Here is a 27,599-nt window from a genome sequence, read left to right on the forward strand (position 1 = left end):
GACAGCAGTAAGGTAAGCTCCGTCTGGTAGCCATGACTGTGATAAATGGAACTGCACTGCAACCTCACGGTCATAACCAGGACCATATCTGCATTGTGAATTCATTTCATTTTATGATTTTTAAAAATAATTTAAAATGTTAAGAACAATTTTAATTTGTTACATCCCTACCTAGGGCTGAAGCGGTCATGCCATTTTGTCAGCCGGTGATTGTCAAGCAAATAACTGCCGGTCTCAAGGTAATTGACCGGTAATAAACAAACACATTTAGCATCTCCTGGCTTCCACGCATAGCCTACAAGCTACTGATGCAGACCTATGGAACATCTACATTTTAAAAAGTCTAATAAATCCAAGTAATATATTCTACACAATAAATCCATTATTTATTTTAGACACGGTTAAAGAAACATGACATGAAGAAAATGTAGTCCATTTCAGAAGAACAGAATAGCACTCTCTGATTTGGCTATCTCATATGGCTGTGAGCTACACTACTTCATTTAGCAGACAAGATTTTCTTAGAATTTGGTTGCATTATTTTATAGTATGAAGAACACGATTAAACAGCCAAATGAAATAGAAATGATACTTTCTCCAAACGATTTGAGGGAGTGAACACATGCAGCTATTCTGTGTTGAGCGGCTAACAAAGAAACAGGTCCTCCTATATGCTTTATTTACAGTTATTTATGTAACTTTAGTTGTGATACAAATGTTGGGCAATAGGTTCAGATTTTTAATACATTCTAAGGCTGCATGATGCAACTAACGATCATTTGAAAATAGTTGCATGAAAGGCTGTACACACTTCATCAGTCTCTTATTCATAATTTGACAAGCACTTGATAATGCCTCAAATTTCCCAGCTGCACCCTGTGTGTGTGGCTGTAAAGCTCCATAAAAAAACAATACATTTTGCGGCCAGTGGGCATCGTGCCCTTGGGCTGAATATAATAATTATAATTCCCTTCTCCTGGCTGTGTGCCGAAGCACTTCTAAACCACATGGGTCTTTCTCACAGGCTACAAGTGAAGACCGACACATCGGGAAGCAACAGCGCGAGGCGCATATTGAAGATATTGGAAGAACTGTCCACATTTACTTTTTGTCAGCCGACAAGATGAGTAGACCTAACAAACAGCAAAAGCAAAAGCCTGTCAATCTACTATCCCCTTGGTACAAAGGTTGACCTATTCTCTTCTGTGCCAGAAATAAATATTCCAAACATGGTCTGCGACAGTTGTGGGATGCGATAGATACCAAATTAATACAACCACTAGCGTCAAAAAACCTGTTTTAAGCAATAAGTCTGATGCAAAGATGAGAACATTTAGCTTAAAATTTTGATAAACTATATGCTATTTCTTCACATTATAAGCGCAGCAATGCACACACGGAAGTAGGCTATAATTGCGAATGTTTCATTAGCAGGAAAACACCACTCTCCAAAGTCACCACAAATGCGATTATGCACGTAATGCCTTTTATTATAAAGGAGTATTTTTATGGTAAAATATCTTCCCCAAAACTGAAACTCGATGCATATGTATGCCAGTTAGGCTCTACACTCGTTGTAAAGTGGATTAATGCGTTTCATTTTAAGAGGTTATTTAGCCACTTTAGTTGTGATACAAACCTTATCATGAGGCGTGCTACATGAGGTGTGAGACCTATGATTTGAAAAAGTTGCAGCGTAAGGTTAGTATTTGGTCCCATATTGCTTCTACCCAATGACAACAAACGTGCAGCTTGTTGGGTGCATTTGCTGTTTGTTTTGGGATGTTTATGGGCCATGTCTAGTGAAGGGTGTCTGGATTAATTTTATTTATAACAGAGCATAGACAATGTTTCTGAACACTTCGAAATACATCCTGATGCTGCAATTAACTTCTTGTGGCTGCAGGGGCAGTATTGAGTAGCTTGGATGAAAAGGTGCCCACATATTGCTAATATATACATATTATTATTAGTATTGGATAGAAAACACTAAAGTTTCCAAAACTGTCAAAATATTGTCTGTGCGTATAACAGAACTGATATTGCAGGCAAAACCTTGAGGAAAATCAAACCAGGAAGTGGCTTCTATTTTGAAAACTCCATGTTCCATAGCCTGCCTTTGCTCCATTTAAAGGGATATCAACCAGATTCCTGGTGTCAACAGTCTTCAGACATAGTTTCAGGCTTTTATTTTGAAAAATGAGCCAGAAAGATAACATCGCGTCAGGTGTTTGCATGAGTTTTGCTCACGCAACAGTTTGGGCAGCCATTGCCTTTCCCTCTCCTATTGAAAAATACAGTTGCGGTTGATATCAAATCAAATTTTATTATCAATTATATATTTTAAAAACAACCTGAGGATTGATTATAAAAAACACGTTGACTTGTTTGTGGACATTACGGCTACTATTTGGAATTTGTCTGCGCTGTCGTGACTGCTCTTTCTTGTGGATTTCTGAACATAACGCACCAAACAAAATGAGGTATTTTGGATATAAAAATAATCTTTATGGAACAAAAGGAACATTTATTGTGTAACTGGGAGTCTTGAGTGAAAACATCCGAAAATCAAAGGTAAACGATTAATTTAATTGCTTTTCTGATTTGTGACCAAGCTACTTGATGCTAGGTGTACATTATGTTTTGTCGAGTGATCGATAAACTTACACAAATGCTTGGAATGCTTTCGCTGTAAAGCATATTTTCAAATCCTGACACGACAGGTGGATTAACAAAAGGCTAAACTGTGTTTTGCTATATTGCACTTGTGATTTCATGAATATAAATATTTTTTGTAATATTATTTGAATGTGGTGCTATGCAATTCAGCGGTTGTTGATGACAATTATCCCGTTAACGGGATGGCAGCCATAAGAAGTTAAGACAATTAATAAAGTTACATAGGCTACAACAGATGCTAACCATTACCAGGGAAGGTTAGCATCTTTTGGGGTATCACACAGCATCCAAGTGAATGTATGTGTTCAAACTAGGACTGTCAAAGTTAAACTAAAAAAGCATTGTGTTACATTTTTAATGCTGTAAATATTTGACTCCATTAATCGCATCTCTATTTCTTCACCGCACTGACCTTAACACATACGTTACTGCACGGACCCTATACCACACACTGCACTCGATGACAGCTGCTGTTATGTAGCACCTTACGTCTTAAAAATCCACTATGTGCGCAATTGAGCAACACTTTTTAAAGGAGAACTTAAGAGTTCAAACATAAACACATTCCCAGGCGTTTCATTAGAGAACAGCAAAAATAGCATTTATACAGAAGTAGCTAGCTAGTTAAGCTAACATTAGCTATCTAGCTAAACAAAATATTGTTTACTATGCAATGGCTGAATGTCTCTTAATATAGCTCTAATTTCCCACAATGGTTCCCCCCCCATCCATAACATTCTAAGAAAGTTGAAGCTCATTTACAGCATTTCTAAACTATTTACAAACTCTAAAATGCTATTTGGAGATCTCAAAAACAAGCAAAAATTACCCCAGCCATTATCACATTGGCTGGCGTGAATGAAGAAGCTACAGCAACCAATCTACAAACACATTGCCTATTAGCGGCAACATGAATTCACATAAACTCATCACCGGATTAAAAACTATAATTTAATACGTACAGAAAAGTTAGCAGAAAAGGTATATTATTAACAAATACATTTGCTTGAAATATTTATTTTTCAGATTTCCTGCAATTCTACACATTTTGTCTGGGGTGGTGAGACATCTTTGCAGTTTTAAAAGCTAATTTCCTGCAATTCTACACAGAATGCCATGACTTATGCCATCTGAGTAAACGCTCATGAATTACGGACCGGGCTCGCAGGGTTAGTTAGGGCCCCCGGGAACATGCCCTGTTGGTAATTCACCCATGATAACTACAAGTTTAAATAGCTGGTTAGACTAACTAGACTAATTTACCAATCGAAAAATGTTTAGCTGACATTGTCTAATTGAGTGACTGTCAGTGAGTGACATAACAAGCGGAAAACTGCTGATGCACAACCAAGTTTCGAAATTGCACCTTGTGTATCCTACTAACAATCAACAATAAGTTGAGCCGCCAACAGTGTTCCTAAAATTAAAAAAATACAAAGTCCCGACCTTGGGGTCCTCATATGTACCTACGGCCGTGTGTGTGTGTAAGTGTTAACCTTCAAGAACATTGATAACAGGGAGTAGGAATAAGGTGGTTGCTGAGGGGAGAAGTGCTCATAATAATGGCTGGAATGGAGCTAATAGAATGATGTCAAACACCTGGTTGCCATGTGTTTTATGTATTTGATACCATTCCAGCCACTACCATGAGCCCGTTCTCCCCAATGTTCCTCGGCCTTCATTGAAAATAAGAATCTGTTCTTAACTGACTCGCCTAGTTAAATAAAGGCAAAATAAAAAATTAAGGTGTCACCAACCTCCTGTGGAGTAGGCCTACTTAAATATTGGGAGCATTTTGTTTATGATACAGATTCATTTTGTTTCCGTCCCTGCAATGCACTGCTTTTTAAATGGACAAATCTTTCTTTAGGACCAAAATTTTAGCTAATTTAAAAATGTTGATTAAAATCGCGATAAACTAACAAAAATCATTTGATTAATCACGATTCATTATATGAATGGTTTGACAGCCCTAGTTCAAACATCTTCTATTCTCACTTACAAAAAATGTAATTAAAAATTACACCTGACATCATTCAGTTACTAATGGGCAAGATAAACTGGGCGGCAGGTAGCCTAGTGGTTAGAGCGTTGGACTAGTAACCGGAAGGTTGCAAAATCGAATCCCCGAGCTGACAAGGTAAAACTCTGACTTGCCTAGTTAAATAAAGGTAAATAAATATACATTGCTCAAAAAAAATAAAGGGAACACTTAAACAACACAATGTAACTCCAAGTCAATCACACTTCTGTGAAATCAAACTGTCCACTTAGGAAGCAACACTAATTGACAATACATTTCACATGCTGTTGTGCAAATGGAATAGACAACAGGTGGAAATTATAGGCAATTAGCAAGACACCCCCAATAAAGGAGTGGTTCTGCAGGTGGTGACCACAGACCACTTCTCAGTTCCTATGCTTCCTGGCTGATGTTTTAGTCACTTTTGAATTCTGGCAGTGCTTTCACTCTAGTGGTAGCATGAGACTGCGTCTACAACCCACACAAGTGGCTCAGGTAGTGCAGCTCATCCAGGATGGCACATCAATGCGAGCTGTGGCAACAAGGTTTGCTGTGTCTGTCAGCGTAGTGTGCAGAGCATGGAGGCGCTACCAGGAGACCGGCCAGTACATCAGGAGACGTGGAGGAGGCCGTAGGAGGGCAACAACCCAGCAGCAGGACCGCTACCTCCGCATTTGTGCAAGGAGGAGCACTGCCAGAGCCCTGCAAAATGACCTCCAGCAGGCCACAAATGTGCATGTGTCTGCTCAAACGGTCAGAAACAGACTCCATGAGGGTGGTATGAGGGTCCGACGTCCACAGGTGGGGGTTGTGCTTACAGTCCAACACTGTGCAGGACGTTTGGCATTTGCCAGAGAACACCAAGATTGGCAAATTCGCCACTGGTGCCCTGTGCTCTTCACAGATGAAAGCAGGTTCACACTGAGCACGTGACAGAGTCTGGAGACGCCATGGAGAACGTTCTGCTGCCTGCAACATCCTCCAGCATGACCGGTTTGGCGGTGGGCCAGTCATGGTGTGGGGTCGCACAGCCCTCCATGTGCTCGCCAGAGGTAGCCTGACTGCCATTAGGTACCGAGATAAGATTCTCAGACCCCTTGTGAGACCATATGCTGGTGCGGTTGGCCCTGGGTTCCTCCTAATGCAAGACAATGCTTGACCTCATGTGGCTGGAGTGTGTCAGCAGTACCTGCAAGAGGAAGGCATTGATGCTATGGACTGTCCCGCCCGTTCCCCAGACCTGAATCCAATTGAGCACATCTGGGACATCATGTCTCACTCCATCCACCAACGCCACGTTGCACCACAGACTGTCCAGGAGTTGGAGGATGCTTTAGTCCAGGTCTGGGAGGAGATCTCTCAGGAGACCATCCGCCACCTCATCAGGAGCATGCCCAGGTGTTGTAAGGAGGTCATACAGGCACGTGGAGGCCACACACACTACTGAGCCTCATTTTGACTTGTTTTAAGGACATTACAAAGTTGGATCAGCCTGTAGTGTGGTTTTCCACTTTAATTTTGAGTGTGACTCCAAATCCAGACCTCCATGGGTTGATAAATTTGATTTCCATTGATAATTTGTGTGATTTTGTTGTCAGCACATTCAACTATGTAAAGAAAAAAATATTTAATAAGAATATTTCATTCAGATCTAGGATGTGTTATTTTAGTGTTTCCTTAATTTTTTTGAGCAGTATATATATATATATATTATTTTTTAAATGGACCCAATGACTCACAACAGTGATGCAGTAATTACATGCAAGGGATATGAAACAAATACTAAACTTTAGACTAATTGAATACACTAAGTGAATTTGTCCAAAAACATGATTTCTACAAACAGATCTGTATGAAAATACCCTCAAATAAAAAGTGACATTCTGCCCTATCACCTTATAGTAATCATTTGATCTTATAACCAAAATGCTGGAGTAGAGCCAAAATTAAAATTTTAGCTTCACTGTCCAAAGTATAGAGTATATAGCCTTTCATCTTTCCCTTGGTCTGGTAAGCCACATGAACAGGAACTGATTTATGACTGGACTGATAAGACTCAGGTTGAAGTCAGACAGATTCCTGGAATTTCAGTCTGGAGTGGACCTAGTGACACTTCCCTTTTTTCCCCACTTTCCTTTTCATCCTCCTCTCTATTACATTTTAATCATTTAGCAGGACGTGCTTACCCAGAGCGACTTACAGTTAGTGCATTCATCTTAAGATAGCTAGATGAAACCACCACTTACTTCACTGTTGTAGTAAGTACAGCAATGTCAGTGACAGTACGAAAAGACAAGTGCAAGGTTTTTTTTTTTTTTTTTTTTTAATACTTTTTTTGTGGGTGGGGAGCACATGTCTTATTTAAGATACTCTTTGAAGAGGTAGGTTTTCAGATGTTTTCGGAACATGGGCAGGGACTCTTGCATCGTAGCATCAAGGGGAGGCTGGTTCCAGAACTGAGGTGCCTGGACAGAGAAGAGCCTTGACATGGCTGAGCAGGAGCTGACTTCCCATAAGGGTGGGATGGCCAACAGTTCCAGAGGTGGCAGAATGGAGTGCTCAGGTTGGGATGTAGGGTTTGAGCATTGCCTAAATGTAGGAAGGGGCAGTTCACATTGCTGCTCCGTAGGTAAGCACCATGATCTTGCAGTGGGTTTAGACTGAAGAAGGGGCGAAGGAAAAAAGTAGTTGCACGTCATCTGCATAGCAATGATAGGAGAGACCATGAGAGAACATGACAGAGCCGAGTGACTTGGTGTATAGAGAAAAGAGGGATAAATCTATGAAGATGAGAACAGAGGAGAGAGTCAGCTTTGGCAGAGCGGAGATCCTCCGTGACAGAGTAGAGCAGTCTCAGTTGACTGACCCGTCTTCAAGCCTGACTGATTAGCGTCATGAAGATCATTCTGAGAGAGAACGAGATAGTTGGTCAGAGACGGCACGCTCAAGTGTTTTGGAAAGAAAAGAAAGGGATTCCGGTTTATAGTTTGACAGAGGAATCGGGTGTTGGTTTCTTTTATTTAAAAAAAAAAGGTTGTATTTACCCCCTTTTTCGATCTTGTTTCATCGCTGCAACTCTCCAGCGAGCTTGGGAGGCGAAGGTCGAGTCATGTGTTCTCCAAAACATGACCAGCCAAACCACGCTCACTTAACCCGGAAGCCAGCCGCACCAATGTGCCGGAGGAAACACCGCTCACCTTACGACCGAGGTCAGACTGCAAACGCCCAACCCGCCACAGGTGTAGCGAGAGCACTATGAGCCAAGTAAAGCCCACCCTGGCCAAACCCTCCCCTAACCCGCTGGGCCATTTGTGCGCTGCCCTATGGGACTCCCGATCTCGGCCGGTTGTGATACAGCCCAGGTTAACAAACAGATCAACGACCATTTCGAATCCCGCCATACCTTCTCCGCTATGCAATCTGGTTTCTGAGCTGGGTGCACCTCAGCATGGGTGCACCTCAGCCACGCTCAAGGTCCTAAACGATATCATAACCACCATCGATAAAAGACAGTACTGTGCAGCCGTCTTCATCAACCTGGCCAAGGCTTTCGACTCTGTCAATCGCAGACTCAATAGCCTTGGTTTCTCAAATGACTGTCTCGCCTGGTTCACCAACTACTTTTCAGACCGAGTTCAATGTGTCAAATCGGAGGGCCTGTTGTCCGGACCTCTGGCAGTCTATGGGGGTGCCGCAGGGATACTCAGGCCGACTCTTTTCTCTGTATATATCAATGATGTTGCTCTTGCTGCTGGTGATTCTCTGATCCACCTCTACGCAGACAACACCATTCTGTATACTTCTGGCCCTTCTTTGGACACTTAACTAACCTCCAAACGAGCTTCAATGCCATACAACACTTCCTCCGTGGCCTCCAACTACTCTTAAACGCTAGTAAAACTAAATGCATGCTCTTCAACCGATTGCTGCCCGCTCCCGCCGGCCCGACTAGCATCACTATTCTGGACAATTCTGACTTGGTATTTGTAGTTGTCCACATATTCTTAGGTATCTGGTTAGACTGTAAACTCTCCTTCCAAACTCACATTAAGCATCTCCAATCCAAAATTAAAATTCCGCAACAAAACGGACTATCCTACCGATCCTAGACTTCGGCGAAGTCACTTAAAAAATAGCCTCCAACAATCTACTCAGCAAATTGGATGTAGTCTATCACAGCGCCATCCGTTTTGTCACTAAATCTCCATATACTACCCACCACTGCGACCTGTATGCTTTCGTTGGCTGGCCCTCGCTACATATCCATTGCCAAACCCACTGGCTCCAGGTCATCTATAAGTCTTTGCTAGGTAAAGCCCCGCCATATCTCAGCTCACTGGTTACCATAGCGCCACCCAGCCGTAGCACACGCTCCAGCAGGTATATTTCACTGGTCATCCCCAAAGCCAACCTCTCCTTTGGCCGCCTTTCCTTCCAGTTTTCTGCTGCCAATGACTGGAACGAACTGCAAAAGTCACTGAAGCTGGAGACTTATATCACTGCACCTGTACACAGCCCATCTATAAATAGCCCACCCAACTACCTCATCCCCATATTGTTTTTTTTGTTGCTCTTTTGCACCCCAGTATCTGTACTTGCACGTCACCATCTGCACATCTATCACTCAAGTGTTAATGCTAAATTGTTATTATTTCGCCACTATGGCCTATTTATTACCTTACCTCCCTAATCTTACTACATTTGCACACACAGTGTATATATATATATATATTTCTCTATTGTGTTGACTGCACGTTTGTTTATTCCATGTGTAACTGTTGTTTTTAAATCGCACTGCTTTGCTTTATCTTGGCCAGGTCGCAGTTGTAAATGAGAACTTGTTTTCAACTGGCCTACCTGGTTAAATAAAGGTGAACTCAAATTAAAATACAACTGGAACTATGAACCAGTCCCACACCATTATACCTCCTACACCAAACTTTACAGTTGACACCATGTATTCGGGCAGGTAGCGTTCTTCTGGCATCCGCCGAAACCAGATTTGTCCGTTGGACTGACCGATGGTGAAGCGTGATTCATCACTCCAGAGAACGCGTTTCCACTGCTCCAGAGTACAATGTTGGCAAGTTTTACACCACTCCAGCTGGCACTTGGCATCGCACATGGTGATTTGAGGATCCTACTCGGCCATGGAAACCCATTTCATGAAGCTCCCGGCGAACAGTTATTGTGCAGACCTTGCTTCTAGAGGTTGCTCCTGCTCGGCAGTGAGTGTTCAAATCAAGGACATACGATTTTTAAGCACTCAGCGGTCCCGTTCTGTGAGCTTGTGTGGCCTACCGCTTTGCGATGTGGCCTACCACTTTGCGGTTGAGCCATTGTTGCTCATAGACGTTTCCACGTCACAATAACAGCACTTACAGTTGAGCAGGGCAGCTCTAGCAGGGCAGAAATCTGACGAACTGATTTGTTAGGAAGGTGGCATCCCATGACAGTGCCACGTTGAAAGTCACTGATCTCTTCAGTAAGGCCATTCTACTGCCAATGTTTGTCTATGGAGATTGCAAGGCTGTGTGCTCAATTTTATACACCTGTCAGCAACTTGTGTGGCTGGAATAGCCAAATCCACTCATTTGAAGGGGTGTCCGCATACTTTTGTATATATAGTGTAGCTGGCACTGGACCAAGGTATGGTTGCGCTCTCCCTGGTGCACATCTACATTCAACACCTAGGTGCATTCTGCTGATTTCTCACATAGACACCCATCTTATATCAGGTTACAGACCAGCTAACTAGGTCTAAGACCCCTAGCGAGTGCAACAATTTTATCAGGCTAGTTATTGGTTTCGTAACAACAGCCACAAGTACCGAGCATTCAGCAGTTCAAAGCAATGATTAAAGGTGTCCCCATGCTTCTGGTCTGAAACAGTTCTTGCATATATTATGACAACATTTGGGTCTTCGGCAAGCGGTTTTTACAGCTGTTCATGCACACTGCATTTTTTCCCTGAGGCTAGCCGAAGTCCTGTAGCTGAAGTCTACGCCCCTTCGTCTGATTTGTCAACAGTAGGGATTCTTCCATTAAGTGTTTGTCGTCATTCAACGAGAAACGACTGGTTTTCATGCACATTTTTTCTCTTGATAAATACTGCACCACACACTAAAAATTCATTCGATTTCTGTAGTTATTTTAGATTAATTCAGATTATTTTTAGGAAATGTATACTGGCTACGGCGTCTCGAGGGACAAGTACCTTTGCCGCTTTTTTCTCGTTTTTCAAACAAAGGTCTTTTAAGGGAGTATTCAAGGCACAGATGTTCACTTCGCCTTGCCGAGTTCTGCTAGGAGCAAACCAAACCTAGCATGCAGATGCCTTAAGTAGGCTAATATGTGGAAGGGCAGCACTTAGTATAGTCTGGCTAGGGCAATTCTAGTTCTAGATCTCCTCTTTATTTCTTTGTCATTTACCTCTCATCCCCTTTCCCTTCTTCCCTCCTCCCCTGCTAAAGCATCACATGTACGATAGGCTGTTACAGCAGCCTTACTGTATTTCCTATTGAACGCCACAACCACATGAAGCCTTTGATTTACTATATGAAATGAATGGCTTCAAAGAAATGAACTGGTATAAAAATAGAGTGGTTGTGTTCTATGGAACACAACAGTTCAAAAGAGAGTAACCTATTACTCTCCCATTCAGAGTGAAGATCTATAGTGTTTATTGGAATCAGTATATCTTCTAACCCTTTTCACAGCAATGAGGGGTGTGGTGTGGTGGTGCTGTGTGTAGGTCTATAAATGACTCTTTCTCCCCCGAGTGAGATAGCAGGGTTTACACAGTTAACAGCCATAATATATGCCTGGCTGGGGATATGGGTCCTTGAGTAGGCCTTTGACATCCTGAAGCATTTTTAGGCTAAAGAGACTCACTAGCTAAAGTCCCAGCAAGTTCCCAGCACATAACCACCAGATTTATTGAAAGAGGGAGAGTTCACAGCTTAAATGTGGTAGATGTCATTACTACAGAGAGATTAGTCTCTGAGCTGTGGGTTCGTGACTCTATGGTAAGGCGTGCTAAACTACAACTAAATCACTTCAGCCTATGACATCACATTTCATATGGAGGGTATTTATAAATCTGATGCATGGACATTGAGAGGAGAAAAAGAAAGAACATGGGGACTGATTAATGTTAAAACTAACCAAAACTTCCTCTCAAATAAGTATCAACTGAGTAACTTGATAAAACACAACTACAGAACAGGCCGTTAAAGGACAGAACAAAAACAAACCACAAGGAGTTTCAGGAAGGTGCCTCCTATCTAACCCCCCTCCTAATCTTCTCCTTTGTTTATCTTCTCTCCCTCCATACCTTGAAGAAGCTGCCTTTCTTCTCCCTGAGGCTGGGTTGGATGAGTGTGCTTGTTGACATGCTATCCTCCTGTCCTTCGTCGTGCCTGTGTTTGTTTCTGTGGGGGTGGAAAATGTCATTAGCTGGGTTTGTTTCCATACAATTGACAACAGATTTTCATTCAAATCATTTCAAATATGCATTTTCCCACCAGCGGGGTGTTTACACCAAACTGACGTGTTGCGGATAAACGGATGCACGTGATGACGTAGTGCATGTAAAGATAACTTAAAAAATACAAGTTTAAAAATAAGTTTCCATCGCAATATCAACTCTACTGGTGGTTTTTGTCTGTAAAAATGTTGCGTTAAATAGAGAGTGTGCCCTATCTAGCCAACAGCTCACAGATGCAGTGCAGTTATACCCTACATGATGAGAGTACGGACAAAAGACCAAGATTATTTTTAATTGTCAAACGACAGCCAAGCATCGATCATCATGTCACCAGAATAAGACCCTGGATATTTATTGGAAAGCAGCATCAAGCTCATCACCGTGCACGTTCACCACCCAGTGAAGTTCATCATAACGTATTTCATCTGTAGCCTAATAAACGGCACACTTTCCCGAGTCGTAGTGGGAGAACCACATAACATCTTATCACATGACTCCAAGTTTACTTCGATATGATGGTTATTATATCAATGTTTCTATTGCGATTTCTCGCACTATTTATTTTAACGACACAAAAAGATTGCACCCTAGCGTATTTTGTTTTGTCGACATTTGGAATGTTTACCGTACTGTGCTTTTTCCATCAGGCCTGTCCTGAGATTTTAAATCCAGTTAGGCTAGTGTCCGCCCTCCAGTACAGCCCAGTACTGTCTAGTTCAGGCGTCCCCAATTCAATTCAGTTATGAGCCGATTTTTCCAGATATAGTATTTGACAAAACATAATTATTTCAAACCTTGATTACATTGGGATAGATCACATACAGTACCTTCAGATAGTATTCATACCTCTAGACTTTTTACACATTTTGACATGTTACAGCCTGAATTTAAAAAGGATTAAATTGAGGGGGAAAAAAAGTGTCTACACAAAATACCCCATAATGTGAAAGTGGAATTATTTTACACTTAAATGTCTTGCGTCAATAAGTATTCAACCCCTTTGTTAAGGCAAGCCTAAAAAAGTTCAGGAGTAAAAATGTGCTTAACAAGTCATATAATAAGTTGCATGCACTCACTGTGTGCAATAATGTATAACGTGATCGCAAAAGCTCGCAACTGCCGATGATTGAAAGACTGCTCGTGCCTGTCGATGCAATAGCCTACAGTCCTCCTCGATGCGCTCTGCAGAAATTGGGAGAACAGCAATACATCACATCCATAGGACATGATCCAATTCTGATTGGAGTTCGATATTGTCATGTGTGATTATTTTACCTTACATTTTTTACTTGTCCTGGGCAAGCGGACATGCATTAATATCTGTATCTGTTGTGCTCCATCATCGCAGAAGAAAATAATTACATGAGCTCCAGTAGCATGATGTTTGTGCCTGCTGACTGGTTGCCTTGGTTAGGAGTAAGAACCAGAAGGTTACACTTGCAGCTCTATTATTGCATCGCAGGCTTCTTGTTTTTTCATTTTTAATGATTTGAGTGCAAGTACTGAGCACTAAATCCATGAAAACAAACCCTTTGCTCGAAAGGCAAAAAATGCTGGGTCGTTCCACCAATTAGGTGCCTTTCACCCTTGGCAGAAAGTGGATGTTTCTGATTCAGGGATAAAGTATATTCAACCAAACTCTGCCCAGGTGTCTTTCTAGGTCTGCTACAAGTTTGAGTAGTATAACTTGCTGGGAAAAAAACGTTGAAAAAAACGGACATTTTTACATTGTCATAAAGTGCCACAAATCCAACATAAATCCCCTTGTCACAGGGGGAATGGAAGCGTGTTGTGTGCAACAGGGAGGGATAATTGAACGCAAGCTTTAAAAAAAATGTATTGTTAAAATATTTCTAGCCTGTCTAAGGGTAAGAGGGTTGACTTATGCTCGACCTGCTCAGTTTTCCACCACAAAACACCAGAAAATGGCCAAAGAGTAGCACCAGCTCTTTTATTAGATGTTCAATGTTTATTTAGGATTTTATTTTTAAGGAAAAGTTTCACCATATTAAAAAGAGTTCAGTTCACGTAACAGGGTTGACCTTAAAATGAGGGACAGGTTGTGTATATATATATATTTTTTTTTACCTTAATGTGATTTAGTGATGTCATTTTAAGTAAATAAATCTTCAGGAATTACTTTTCATGGCAACAAAATAACTAGGGCTTTACAATGATGGTGAATTTTGGCACTTTAGCAAGTCTTGATTCATATTATAAATTTGATTTATTGAATTTGAATGTTGCCTTTATTAAAAAGGGCACTTCATTTAATATAACAGGCTTTTAAAATGCAATATTTGTGCACAATATCTACCTAAAATATCAAAGGGACGCAAAAGGTACTCATTTAGTAGTAGTAGATGGGTGGAATATGCCATCTGAAAAGACAAAACAAGCCATTCACATGCTAATGTTAAGGTAGGGCTGGAAAATTGCAGTATCTTTATGTCCCTTCTCTATGTGAGGGCAGCCTCCTCATAAACCTGCATTTTCTCTGAGCGGACAAGCTTTGATAAGTATTGTGGTTAACCAATTGTGAACGAGTAAACTCCAAACACTGGCCAGCACACAGTATAAGACATGGCACATCTGAGACTGTGGACTGTAGATAGAGGAGCAGACGATCTGAACTATCCCTCCAAGATCCAATTCTACTTCTAAATAATATTCAGGACGATTTGAACACACGGAACCTGCTATTCTCTCTAACGGAGGGGAAAAACTATTAGCTAAGTAATTAACTGCCAGTCTTAGCACACTTCTTAAATTCCTTACCTCAAGTTATACTAGGACTTCAACAAAGCCCAACCGTAATATTGTGTGCCCTCAACATCTCAACATGACAACTCGTCAAGACAAGCTTGATCTGTCCGCCTGTGTTTTCTGGAACATCGCTTCAGGGAAAACGTTGTACTTTCTGATGATTTTTCTCCTCTCTCAGTTACCAGCTACCTACTCATTAGATTGGTGAGACTCAACCTCTTATGTCTGGGGGCAGTATTGAGTAGCTTGGATGAATAAGGTGCCCAGAGTAAACTGCCTGCTACTCAGTCCCAGTTGCTAATATATGCATATTATTAGTATATTTGGATAGAAAACACTCTGAAGTTTCTAAAACTGTTTGAATAATGTCTGAGTATAACAGAACTCATATGGCAGGCAAAAACCTGAGAAAAAAAATCTGAGAAATCTGAGGTTGGTCATTTTTCAACTCATTCCCTATTGAAGCTAGTGGAATATTGGTCATGTTACACTTCCTAAGGCTTCCACTAGATGTCAACAGTCTTTAGAACCTTGTTTGATGCTTCTACTGTAAAGTGGGGGCGAATGAGGAGAAGAGTATCTAATGTTCCATGTATAACACTTGTATTTTCATCAACATTTATAATGAGTATTTCTGTAAATTGATGTGGTTCTCTGTAAATTCACCGGATGTTTTTGGAACGACTGAACATAACGCGCCAATGTATACTGAGATTGTTTTATATAAATATGATCAAAACACACATGTATTGTGTAACATGAATTCCTATGAGTGTCATCTGATGAAGATCAAAGGTTAGTGATTCATTTTCTCTATTTCTGATTTTTGTGACTACTCTCTTTGGCTGGAAAAATGGCTGTGTTTTTCTGTGACTTGGCTCTGACCTAACATAATCGTTTGTGGTACTTTCACCGTAAAGCCTATTTGAAATCGGACACTGTGATGGGATTAACAAGATGTATATCTTTAAAATGGTGTGACATACTTGTATGTCTGAGGAATTTTAATTCTGAGATTTCTGTTGTTTTGAATTTAGCGCCCTGCACTTTCACGGGCTGTGCTCACTAACGGGATCGAAACGACCTCAGCCATAAGTAGTTTGAAAGGGTGGCAGCAGTCCTGCACATTGTTTAAGAATGAATTGATCTGTGGTCTTTTGCAAAGCTTTGTTATAGCATTCCCTGTGATCTACCATCTTCTGCTCAGACGTACTGTGATTTTAAGGGAATGGTGCACGGTACATTCTTTTGTTATGGTTACTGTCTTTTTTAGCTGATGACTATGGATCTCATGGCAGGAGAAATATGTGTTTATTTTCCACAGAATCCACTACCGGAGCAAAACTCCCAGGCACGTGTAGCTTGCCTTGGGGCTAATCTGGGTGCTGAGTGTCTACGTTGGCAGGAATCATCTTGTCCTGCTCAAACCACAGGATGCATTCATTTTAACAGAGCCGCTGCAGGGCTGCTCTGTGAGCCTAGAATTGTGAGAGCATCTATGAACTTCATTGCTATGGAAATGGTACTGCTCTATGGCCCTCCCACTATAATCATGACTCTTTCAATAACAATCTTCTGAGAGCTGAGAGCTGTGGCTCTCAAAACTGTTTGTACCCTTCTATTTCTTCATGTTTTCACTGTAGCTGATGCCAATAATCTACAGAGCAACCTGCATACTATTACTAGAGCAAACTATGTCCTTTCACTTGACTCTTAAGGGTGTATGAAGCATATATTGGGGCGGCAGGGTAGCCTAGTGGTTAGAGCGTTGGACTAGTAACTGAAAGGGTTGCAAGTTCAAATCCCCGTGCTGATAAGTTACAAATCTGTCGTTCTGCCCCTGTTACTAGGCCGTCATTGAAAATAAGAATTTGTTCTTAACTGACTTGCCTAGTTAAATAAAGGTAAAATAAAAAATACAATAAAAAAAATCACAATTATACTGTTTAGCATTGTACCACCATTCATCAGCACAATTGTCTATATCAGGTATTCCCAGACTGGGGTACGCCAAATAAAAATGTGATTCACATGTTTTTTTAAATACCAAAAAATTGTAGTAAAAAAATAAATAATTTTTCACATTTTCAAACAGTCCATTTAGTAAGGCCCGTGTCCATAGAGAGACATACCAGCTCTGCTGGTAGTACTGCCACTACCAGCACTACTACACCTTCACCTGTCGATGACACAAGTTGTTCTGCTTCCATGAGCACATCCAAAGCTAGCATCAGTAATTCTACATTTGTTGTTAGCTCAGCTAGCATGGACACTGACAGTTGTGAATCTGATGCAGCCGAACAGCTACTGCCCCCTTACCCGGGAATGCACCAAACAACCAGGACAACAGGAGAGGATATTTTTTAAAGTACTGGACAGCTGTGACATCAAATGGAATTCGGTGGTCAAGATGTATTGGTTGGTATCTGTACTGATGGTGCAAAAACCATGACAGGGAGACATAGTGTAGTGGTAACGCACGCGCACACAGTTGCTCCCGACGCCACATGGGTACACTACAGCATCCACCGAGAGGCTCTTGCTGCCAAGGGAACACCTGACAGATTGAAATACGTTTTGGACATTACAGTGAAAAATAGTTAACTTTGTTAAAGCAAGGCTTCCTGAACTCTTGTGTATTTTCTGAATCGTGCAAAGATATGGGCAGCGACCATGAAACGCTTTTACAACATACATAAGTGTGCTGTTATCAAGGGGCAAAGTATTGACACTTTTTTAATTGAGAGACGAGCTAAAAGTTATTTTTAGTGACCATAAATTTCACTTGTCTGACTGCATGCATGATGAGTTTCACATGACTGGCCTATCTGATGTTTTTTTTTGCCTGAATGATCTGAATCTAGGATTATACAGAGACTCTCCGCAACTAAACTCAGCAAAAAAAAGAAACGTCCCTTTTTCTGGACCCTGTTTTTCAAAGATCATTCGTAAAATTCCAAATAACTTTAAAAAACTTCAAAAATCTTCAGTGTAAAGGATTTAAACACTGTTTCCCCATGCTTGTTCAATGAACCATAAACAATTAATGAACATGCACCTGTGGAACAGTCGTTAAGATACTAACAGCTTACAGACTGTAGGCAATTAAGGCCACAGTTATGAAAACTTAGGACACTAAAGAGGCCTTTCTACAAACTCTGAAAAACACCAAAAGAAAGATACCCAGGATCCCTGCGTGAACGTGCCTTAGGCATGCTGCAAGGAGGCATGAGGACTGCAGATGTAGCCAGGGCAGTAAATTGCAACGTCCGGACTGTGAGACGCCTAAGACAGCGCTACAGGGAGACAGGACGGACCGCTGATCGTCATCACAGTGGCAGAGCACATGTAACAACACCTGCACAGCATCGGTACATCCAAACATCACACCTGCGGGACAGGTACAGGATGGCAACAACAACTGCCCAAGTTACACCAGGAACGCACAATCACTTCATCAGTGCTCAGACTGTCCGCAATACTCAGAGAGGCTGGACTGAGGGCTTGTAAGCCTGTTGTAAGGCAGGTCCTCACCGGCAACAACATTGCCTATGGACACAAACCCACTGTCGCTGAAGCACAGGACTGGCAAAAAGTGGTCTTCATTGATGAGTCACGATTTTATCTCACCGCAGGTGATTGTCGGATTCTCGTTTATCGTTGAAGGAATGAACGTTACACTGAGGCCTGTACTCTGGAGCAGGATCGATTTGGAGGTGGAAGGTCCGTCATGGTCTGGGGCGGTGTGTCACAGCATCATCGGACTGAGCTTGTTGTCATTGCAGGCAATCTCAACGCTGTGTGTTACAGGGAAGACATCCTCATTCAGATACGGATTTGCTTTTGATTTTGAACCCCTTTGTTCAGGGGCACATTTTTCAATTTCTGTTAGTCACATGTCTGTGGAACTTGTTCAGTTTGTGTCTCAGTTGTTGAATCTTGCCATGTTCATACAAATATTTACACGTTAAGTTTGCTGAAAATTAACACAGTTGACAGTGAGAGGACATTTGTTTTTTGCTGAGTTTATATTCAGTGTGGAAATAATTGAGGCTATGATTAAGAAGCTGGAGCTCTTCACTGTCTGCATTAACAAGGACAACACAGGTCTTTCCATCATTGTATGATGTTGTGTGCGCAAATGAACAAGCTTACGGACAATGTCAAATGTGATATAGCGAAGCACCGGAGTGAGTTGGGTGCGCAAATACGCAGGTACTTTCCCAAAACTGGATTCGTTATCCCTTTCATGCCCTGCCTCCAGTCCACTTACGGTTATCTGAACAAGAGAGCCTCATCGAAATTTCAACAAGCGGTTCGGTGAAAATGTAATTTAAAATCAGAGGCCACCGCCAGATTTCTGGATTGGGCTACGGTCAGAGTATCCTGCCTTGGCAAATCGCACTGTTAAGATACTGATGCCCTTTGCAACCACAGTACCTATGTGAGAGTGGATTCTTGGCCTTCACTAGCATGAAAGCTAAATACAGGCACCGACTGTGTGGAAAATGATTTAAGAAAGACTCTCTCCAATACAACCCAACATCGCAGAGTTATGAGAATCCTTTCAAGCACACACTTCTCATTAACCTGTGGAGTTATAAAACCTTATTTGTTCATCAAAAATTGTGAATATGTAAGTTGTTTAAATAAAGAGCAAAATTATCTATTATTATTAGTGCCCTGGTCCTATAAGAGCTTATTGTCACTTCAAGAGCCGTGTTGTGACAAAAACTCACTCATTCTTATGTTTAATAAATGTTTCGTATAGTGTGTGGGGCAGGCTTACAATGATGGCAAAAAACAACATTTGAGAGTGCGCTGACCCTGATGCTAGAGGGGGTACGCAGCTGGAGGTTGAATGTTTGAAGGGGTACGGGACTATAAAAAGTTTGGGAACCGCTAGTCTATATGATCCGTAATGGGGTTGTGCGGATCTGGCCATACTCGTAATCGTATCCGTAAATTAACAGTTGATAGTCGGATCAGATAATACTCATAATCTGAAAAACATACGTTTTTTAAAATGCCTTAAAAATGTCCGCACACGTTTGTAGAAAGCAGAACATCTGCAGATCAAGAGTCTAGAGTATGAATGTGTTCTAAAAACATGCAGATGAGTTAGTGGTCACTCAGTCAGAATGCGCATCTGTGTTTTATCTATTTTGTTTAGTCTTTTTCATTTACATTTTGTCTGTATCCTTGCTTCCATATCACCCTTCCTGTCTCACTATCCCCCACTTGTGGGGCCACCCAGTCAGGGATCCAACCACCAGTCCACCCACCTGGCTGCTTCCTCTGATCAAATCACCATACTCAGGGATCCATCCATTCTCCATCCACTCTGATGTCCTACCATGTGATTCCTCCACCTTTCCTCCTGGCTGTCACTGGATTCAATGTTTTACTGTTTTAATATTACATTTATCCCCCATTTATCTGTTTATGGTTTTGTTTATTATAATTTTCACTAGGCGTTTGTCTTGGCATTTCAGTATAAATATGCTTTTTTTTTTTAAAGAATGCCTTCTACAGGAATGCCAAGACAAAGGCTTTTTAAATCAAGAAGCTCATCCTTCCATTTTCTTTAATAGTACGCCTGCCTTGATTGGAAAAGTAAGCACCACAATTAAAGGGGAGGCCATCATACCCTTAATTTTTCTGCCAGTCAGACTGACCAGACAGGTCGCCTACCATAATGTATCCAATGCATCGGCTGGACCGGAGGCGGAAATGACACCCGCGCACGAAATCAGTCCAGAGCCTTTCAGTTCATGTCCTGCCGTAAACATTAGCCTACCACCAGACACAAAATTGGTAGCAAGTCGTTTGAAGCCTCCCAAGAGAATCCAACATCCTCTCCAGACCTTGTGCTGTTGCTCCAAGGTCAGGGGATTACCAAGACTAGTCATAACCTAACCTTGAGACAGAACTCAACCAAAACAGACATCTCAATGATAAAGACTCACAGCACAAAAGCAAATGCACACAGTTGGTGCTGTGCCTTTCCTTTATCACTGAGGTGTATTTTTGTTTTCACGGCTTTGGTTGAGTTCGGTCTCAATTCTACAACATTAAATATATTTTGTGTAAATCTATAAATGGACATTGGATACATGTTAAACATTTGAAAATATTGTCTTTTGATTATACCTTGTGTTGATGTTATGAGCTTATTTGTATTTTTGAAGTAATTGTGACTGAACAAGTTAAATATTTCATGTAAAATATTTAGGAAGAATAAGAAAATGGAATAATGAACAACATGTCAGCGATATGGTTGATAATGTGATAGTGTGTGTTGGTGCTGTCTTTTCTTCATCATTGAGATGTACAGTGCCTGCAGAAATAATTCACACCCCTTGACTTTTTTTAGCTATCAGGAAGAGCCCCCCGTGGTTCTAAAGTTCTGATGACTCTTTCAGCCATCAAAGCATCCCATGTAACACCCTAAAATCTCAACTCCCGCCACCCCTCTTCTCCTCACACCCCAACAACCCACACCCCAAACTAATGTGAACAGACTGGTTTTCTTGCTCTGATAGCAACATATTTCCTGCACTGGCACATCTACAGTACTATTTAGTTGGGGCAAGCAGACAGATGTGTGAGGTGAAAGACCACAGGTTTATGAGCTGTGAGTGTTGTCACGGCTTGTTATGGTAGGCTTTAAACCAAACTCCGTATGACAGCATTTATGGCTACTATTTTCAGAAGTTGAAACTTTCTTCTTCTCTCAGGGCTGAATCCTAACTTGAGAAACTCCAACTCTTGACCGAGTCTCTCATAAAGCGTGTGTTTTGTAAAGTATATCTTAGGGTGTCTGTGGTTGGAGTCTCAAGTGATGACAAACACACTTCTCTATTGGTGATCTGCACACAAACACAGCAGACTGATTGGGGGGGGGGTCTGCTAGACCTGGGAAAGAAAGCTACAGCCAGTTACACTATGGTGATAGGGAGAAATTCTGTCGTAGAGGGTAATATGGGGCTGAGTGTGCCTTTTTATGTGGCCTGTTTTGGGGAAGAGATAACCACTAATAACTGTTCCAGGGGCAGATATGTCAGAATGTTATAGGGCAACAGTGACAGGAACAATGTGTGGAGACAGCTGGCTATGTTATGCAGTTGGGCAATTCCACGTAATGGATTTACACTCACATTTTTCACTTTAAAAATGTATGCCAAAACAAAAAACATACAACTCTATGCACAATGACTACTTTGAACAAATTACAAAAAAACATTTGCTGAAAACTGCAGATGCAAAGTCTCTGTGCAGATACAAAGTTTGGAAACCGTAATTATGTTACCAAACCTTATGTTTTAAAAAATGTTCAGTGCATTCCAATATTTGAAACGTTATGTACTTTGCCTTGCCATTGGCCAACTGAGGAAACCCGAGAGCATACACTTTGGCTCACACAATCTGCTCCTAAGCTACACTGTAACCTTGACAACACATGATTTAAAACAAATTGCCCATGCAGGGGGCTTTGAACACAGGGAACCTGCTAGTCTCTAAAGGAGAGAGGGTAAAAAAACTATTTTCTAAGTAACAAACAGCCAGTCTTAGCACACTTCTTAAATTCCTAACCGGTGATGAAAGTTCTACAAAACAACACCAGTCTGTTTTTCCCCCAAAGCTATGCTTAAGCATATTAACATATTTTAGGGCAGACTGGAAAACTGGCACCTTGGCAAGTATGTAATTGGCAAAAAAAAATGTTACTCTTTTGCAGAGAAAGTGAGAGGTTTGAGAAGATTGTGGAAAAATAATGAAAAACAGGTTTTCAGTCTAGTTTGGAAAGCTATAGGGTGACAGCTACCAACTCTGGATAAAAAAAAATGTAATCAGAAACTGTAATCGTTGAACACTAGAACAGAAGTAACCTCTAAAAATTGAACCGCTCCTTAGATCACACATTCAAGTGAAGGTCTATCTGTGACTCCCTCTTATGACTCACCCAGCTGAACAGAAAGCGAACCTTCCAGTACGGAGTCACAATGAGCTTTGTTCCACCTGTATAACTCCTTTGTATTCCACAGGGTGAAATAACACACCGCTGATCACTTAGGGGCAATTTAGAGGGTGATGAGAGCAGAAATTGGCATAATTACACAATATTGATATTCTATTTATATTATTAGTAAAAGTTGGTTATAGCCTTCTGAGGGCTATGTCTTCGTATATCTTATCAGGCCCACTAGAGAAAGCTTACTTCAATATTCCAATGTACAGTTTACACTTGTTGATTGCAGCACACCTTGCTTAACAGCTCACACAATATTCCCCTGTTGCCTTGCTTGGCAAGCATTTTGAACTTTGCTTAGGGCCTATACTGTAGCACATTAATGACAGGCCATACTCCTAGAGTGAATTGCACAGCATTGCAAACGTCTTCTACTTCTTTACATTTTGTGTTAAAGTGGGATTCAAATAGATTTAATTGTATTTTTTTGTCAACAATCTACAGAATATACCCTGTCAGAGTGGAAGAAAAAAATCAATAATTTAAAGATTCATTAAAAAAAATGTATATCTAAAATATAGTTGTTGCATAAGTATTCAGCTCCCTGAGTCAATACATGTTAGACACACCTTTGCTATCGATTACAGCTGTGAATATTTTTGAGTAAGTCTATAAGAGCTTTACACACCTGGATTGTGCAATATTGGCTCATTACAATAAAAACATTTTTTTAAGTCAAGCTCTGTCATTATGTTGGAGGAACATGGCTAGACAGCAATGTTCAAGTCTTGCCATATATTTTCAAGCAGATTTAAGGCAACTGTAACTTGGCCCCTCAGGAACATTCTGTCTTCTTGTAAGCAACTCCAGTGTAGATTTGGACTTGTGTTGTAAGTTATTGTCCTGCTGAGAGATTAATTCCTCTCCCAGAGGAATGGTTTTCTAGGATTTTGTCTGTGTTTAGATCCATCCTGTTTCTTTTTATCCTGAAAAACTCCAGAGTATTTGCCGATCTCAAGCATGTTTATAAAAAATACATTAAAAAAAAAAGGAGGCAGTGATGTGTTGTGTTTGACCCAAACATAAGACTTTGCATTTAGGCCAAACAGTATATTCATTTGCAGTATTACTTTAGTGCCTTGGTGCATACAAGATGCATGTTTTGGAGTAATATCCCTGAGCAGTTTCATACCTGTCCTGCAGCGCAGAAGGATGACACTATCTTTGATGTGTCTGGGTGGTATAATAAATCATCCACAGTAGGGCTGGGCGATACGACGATATATATTGCGTGACGATAGAAAAACGTCTATTGTTTCATATTATGCTCCATCGCATATTTCGCTGCGTCACAAATCACTCTTTACGGCAATATCTTTAGTCAATTAGACGACACGTTGTGTTCTTCCACATGGCAATTTGCAAAAAAAAAACTAAAAAGGTGGAGAGTGAAAGTGACACAGAGCACGAGACACGGAGCTCGTACCTAAAAGAAGGGCTACTTCTGTCGCATGGATGTGGTTTGAGTATGAAAAGTCTGACAGACATGAAAGTCGTCCTCTGCTAAATATGCCGCAGGCCGGTCCCGACAACAGGCTCAAATACCACTAACCTCTTTACCACCTATGCAAGAATCATGTGAAACAATACGGAGAGATTCTACGGATGAGACCCCAAAAAGTACAGTCGAGTGCTCAAAACAAACCCCAGACTCAGACGTTGCAAGAGGCTTTGGCCCGCGGCACACCATATGGCAAAGAATCACGAAGATGGAAAGAGATAACAGCTGCCGTTACAACTTACATCTGCGAAGACATGGCCCCAATTTACAAGGTCGAGAAACAGGGATTTATTGAGTTGGTACTAACACTTGCCCCAAGGTACCAAATGCAAATTGATATACAGTCGTGGCCAAAAGTTGAGAATGACACAAATATTAATTTTCACAAAGTCTGTTGCCTCAGTGCGTTTAGATATTTTTGTCAGATGTTACTATGGAATACTGAAGTATAATTACAAGCATATCATAAGTGTCAAAGGCTTTAATTGACAGTTACATAAAGTTGATGCAAAGAGTCAATATCCGCCCTGACATGCTGTCAATTAACTTCTGGGCCACATCCTGACTGATGCCAGCCCATTCATGCATAATCAATGCTTGGAGTTTGTCAGAATTTGTGGGGTTTTGCTTGATTCCAAGCACCACCTTCCTTTTGAAGCTTCCAGTCTGTTATTCGAACTCAATCAGCATGACAGAGTGATCGCCAGCCTTGTCCTCGTCAAGACTCATACCTGTGTTAATGAGAGAATCACTGACATGATGTCAGCTGGTCCTTTTGTGGCAGGGCTGAAATGCAGTGAAAATATTTTGGGGGGGGATTCAGTTCATTTGCATGGCAAAGAGGGACTTTGCAATTAATTGCAATTCATCTGATCACTCTTCATAACATTCTGGAGTATATGCAAATTGCCATCATACAAACTGAAGCAGCAGACTTGGTGAAAACTAATATTTGTGTAATTCTCAAAACTTTTGGCAACAACCACTCCACAAATGTCTTGTTAACAAACTATAGTTTTGACAAATCGGTTAGGACATCTACTTTGTGCATGACAAGTAATTTTCCCAACAATTGTTTACAGGCAGATTATTTAACTTATTCTCTGTATCACAATTCCAGTGGGTCAGAAGTTTATATACACCAAGTTGACTGTGCCTTTAAACAGCTTGGAAAATTCCAGAAAATAATGTTATGGTTTTAGAAGCTTCTGATAGGCTAATTGACATCATTTGAGTCAATTGGAGGTGTACTTGTAGATGTATTTCAAGGCCTACTTTCAAACTCAGTGCCTCTTTGCTTGACATCATGGGGAAATCAAAATAAGTCAGCCAAGACCTCAGAAAAGAATTTGTAGACCTCCACAAGTCTGGTTCATCCTTGGGAGCAATTTCCAAATGCCTGAAGGTACCGCGTTCATCTGTACAAACAATAGTACGCAAGGATAAACACCATTGGACGACACAGCCGTCATACCCCTCAGGAAGGAGACGTGTTGTCTCCTAGAGATGAATGTACTTTGGTGCGAAAGGTGAAAATCAATCCCAGAACAGCAGCAAAGGACCTTGTGAAGATGCTGGAGGAAACAGGTACAAAAGTATCTATATCCACAGTAAAACGAGTCCTATATCGACATGACCTGAAAGGCCTCTCAGCAAGGAAGAAACCACTGCTCCAAAATCACCATGAAAAAGCCACACTATGGTTTGGAACTGCACATGGGGACAAAGATCGTAATTTTTGGAGAAATGTCCTCTGGGCTGATGAAACAAAAATAGAACCGTTTGGCCATAATGACCATTGTTATGTTTGGAGGAAAAAGGGGGACGCTTGCAAGCTGAAGAACCCCATCCCAACCGTGAAGAATGGGGGTGGCAGCATCAGGGGACTGGTGCACCTCACAAAGTAGATGGCATCACGAGGGAGGAAAAGTCATCAATCTGGCAGTTAAAGCTTGGTCGCAAATGGGTCTTCCAAATGGACAATGACCCCCAGCATCCTTCCAAAGTTGTGGCAAAATGACTTAAGGACAACAAAGTCAAGGTATTGGAGTGGCCATCACAAAGCCCTGACCTCAATCCTACAGAACATTTGTGGGCCGAACTGAAAAAGTGTGCAAGCAAGGAGGCCTACAAACCTGACTCAGTTACACCAGCTCTGTCAGGAGGAATGGGCCAAGATTCACCCAACATATTGTGGGAAGCTTGTGGAAGGCTACCCGAAAAGTTTGACCCAAGTTAAACAATTTAAAGGCAGTGCTACCGAAAACCAATGTGTATGTAAACTTCTGATCCACTGGGAATGTGATGAAAGAAATAAAAGCTGAAATATATAATTCTCTCTACTATTATTCTGACATTTCACATTCTTAAAATAAAGTGGTGATCCTAACTGACCTAAGACAGGGACTTTTTATGAGGATTAAATGTCAGGAATTGTGAAAAAGTCAGTTTAAATGTATTTGGTTATAGTGTATTTGTAAACTTCTGACTTCAACTGTATGATGTTTTAATGCCAAAATAACATACAAAACAGGCAAGCCCTCAAAAATATATATTTTAGGCCTATATTTATTTTGTTTGCAACTATAGTTGAAGTGTTTTCTATTTACCTTTTATACATTGATATTTTATATTTTGTTACATGCTACATTGAAAATTTGCCCCAAGGTTCTATATAAAAGGAGAAGTTATCAAATGAGTAACTTCCTTTTTATTTGTTGAGTATAATTCAATATGTAATACGAAAACAGCCTTTACGTGGTCATTTTATATAAACTATTTATTAATTGAATTCACAGAAAATGTGCTACATCATGATATGTATCATTATCGGGATATGAGATTTTGGCCATATCGCCCAGCACTAATCCACAGCATAATTATTAAACTGACCATGCTTAAAGATATTTTCCATGTCTGATTTGTTATTGTTAGCCATCTACCAATCTCTGCCCTTCTTTATGAGGCTTTCAAAAAGCTCCCTGGTCTTTGTAGTCGAATTTGTGCTTGAAATTCAATAATTGACTGAGTGACATTACATATGTTGCATGTATGGGGGACAGAGGAAGGTTTAGTCATTAATAAAAAATCATGTCAACCATGTCAGTCAT

General features: G+C 40.9%; 1 protein-coding gene across 1 annotated transcript in view; it reads right to left on the reverse strand.

Moving 5' to 3' along the window:
- Nucleotides 1-27,599, reverse strand: part of rin2a (Ras and Rab interactor 2a) — a 60,110-nt gene that overhangs the window by 31,425 nt on the left and 1,086 nt on the right. The window contains 1 exon segment of the mRNA XM_024424855.2: nt 12,038-12,134. Coding sequence (XP_024280623.2) covers nt 12,038-12,097 — 60 coding nt within the window. The 5' untranslated portion in view covers nt 12,098-12,134.

The sequence above is a fragment of the Oncorhynchus tshawytscha genome, linkage group LG06 (assembly GCF_018296145.1).
Source record: "Oncorhynchus tshawytscha isolate Ot180627B linkage group LG06, Otsh_v2.0, whole genome shotgun sequence".
Classification (NCBI taxonomy): Eukaryota; Metazoa; Chordata; class Actinopteri; order Salmoniformes; family Salmonidae; genus Oncorhynchus; species Oncorhynchus tshawytscha.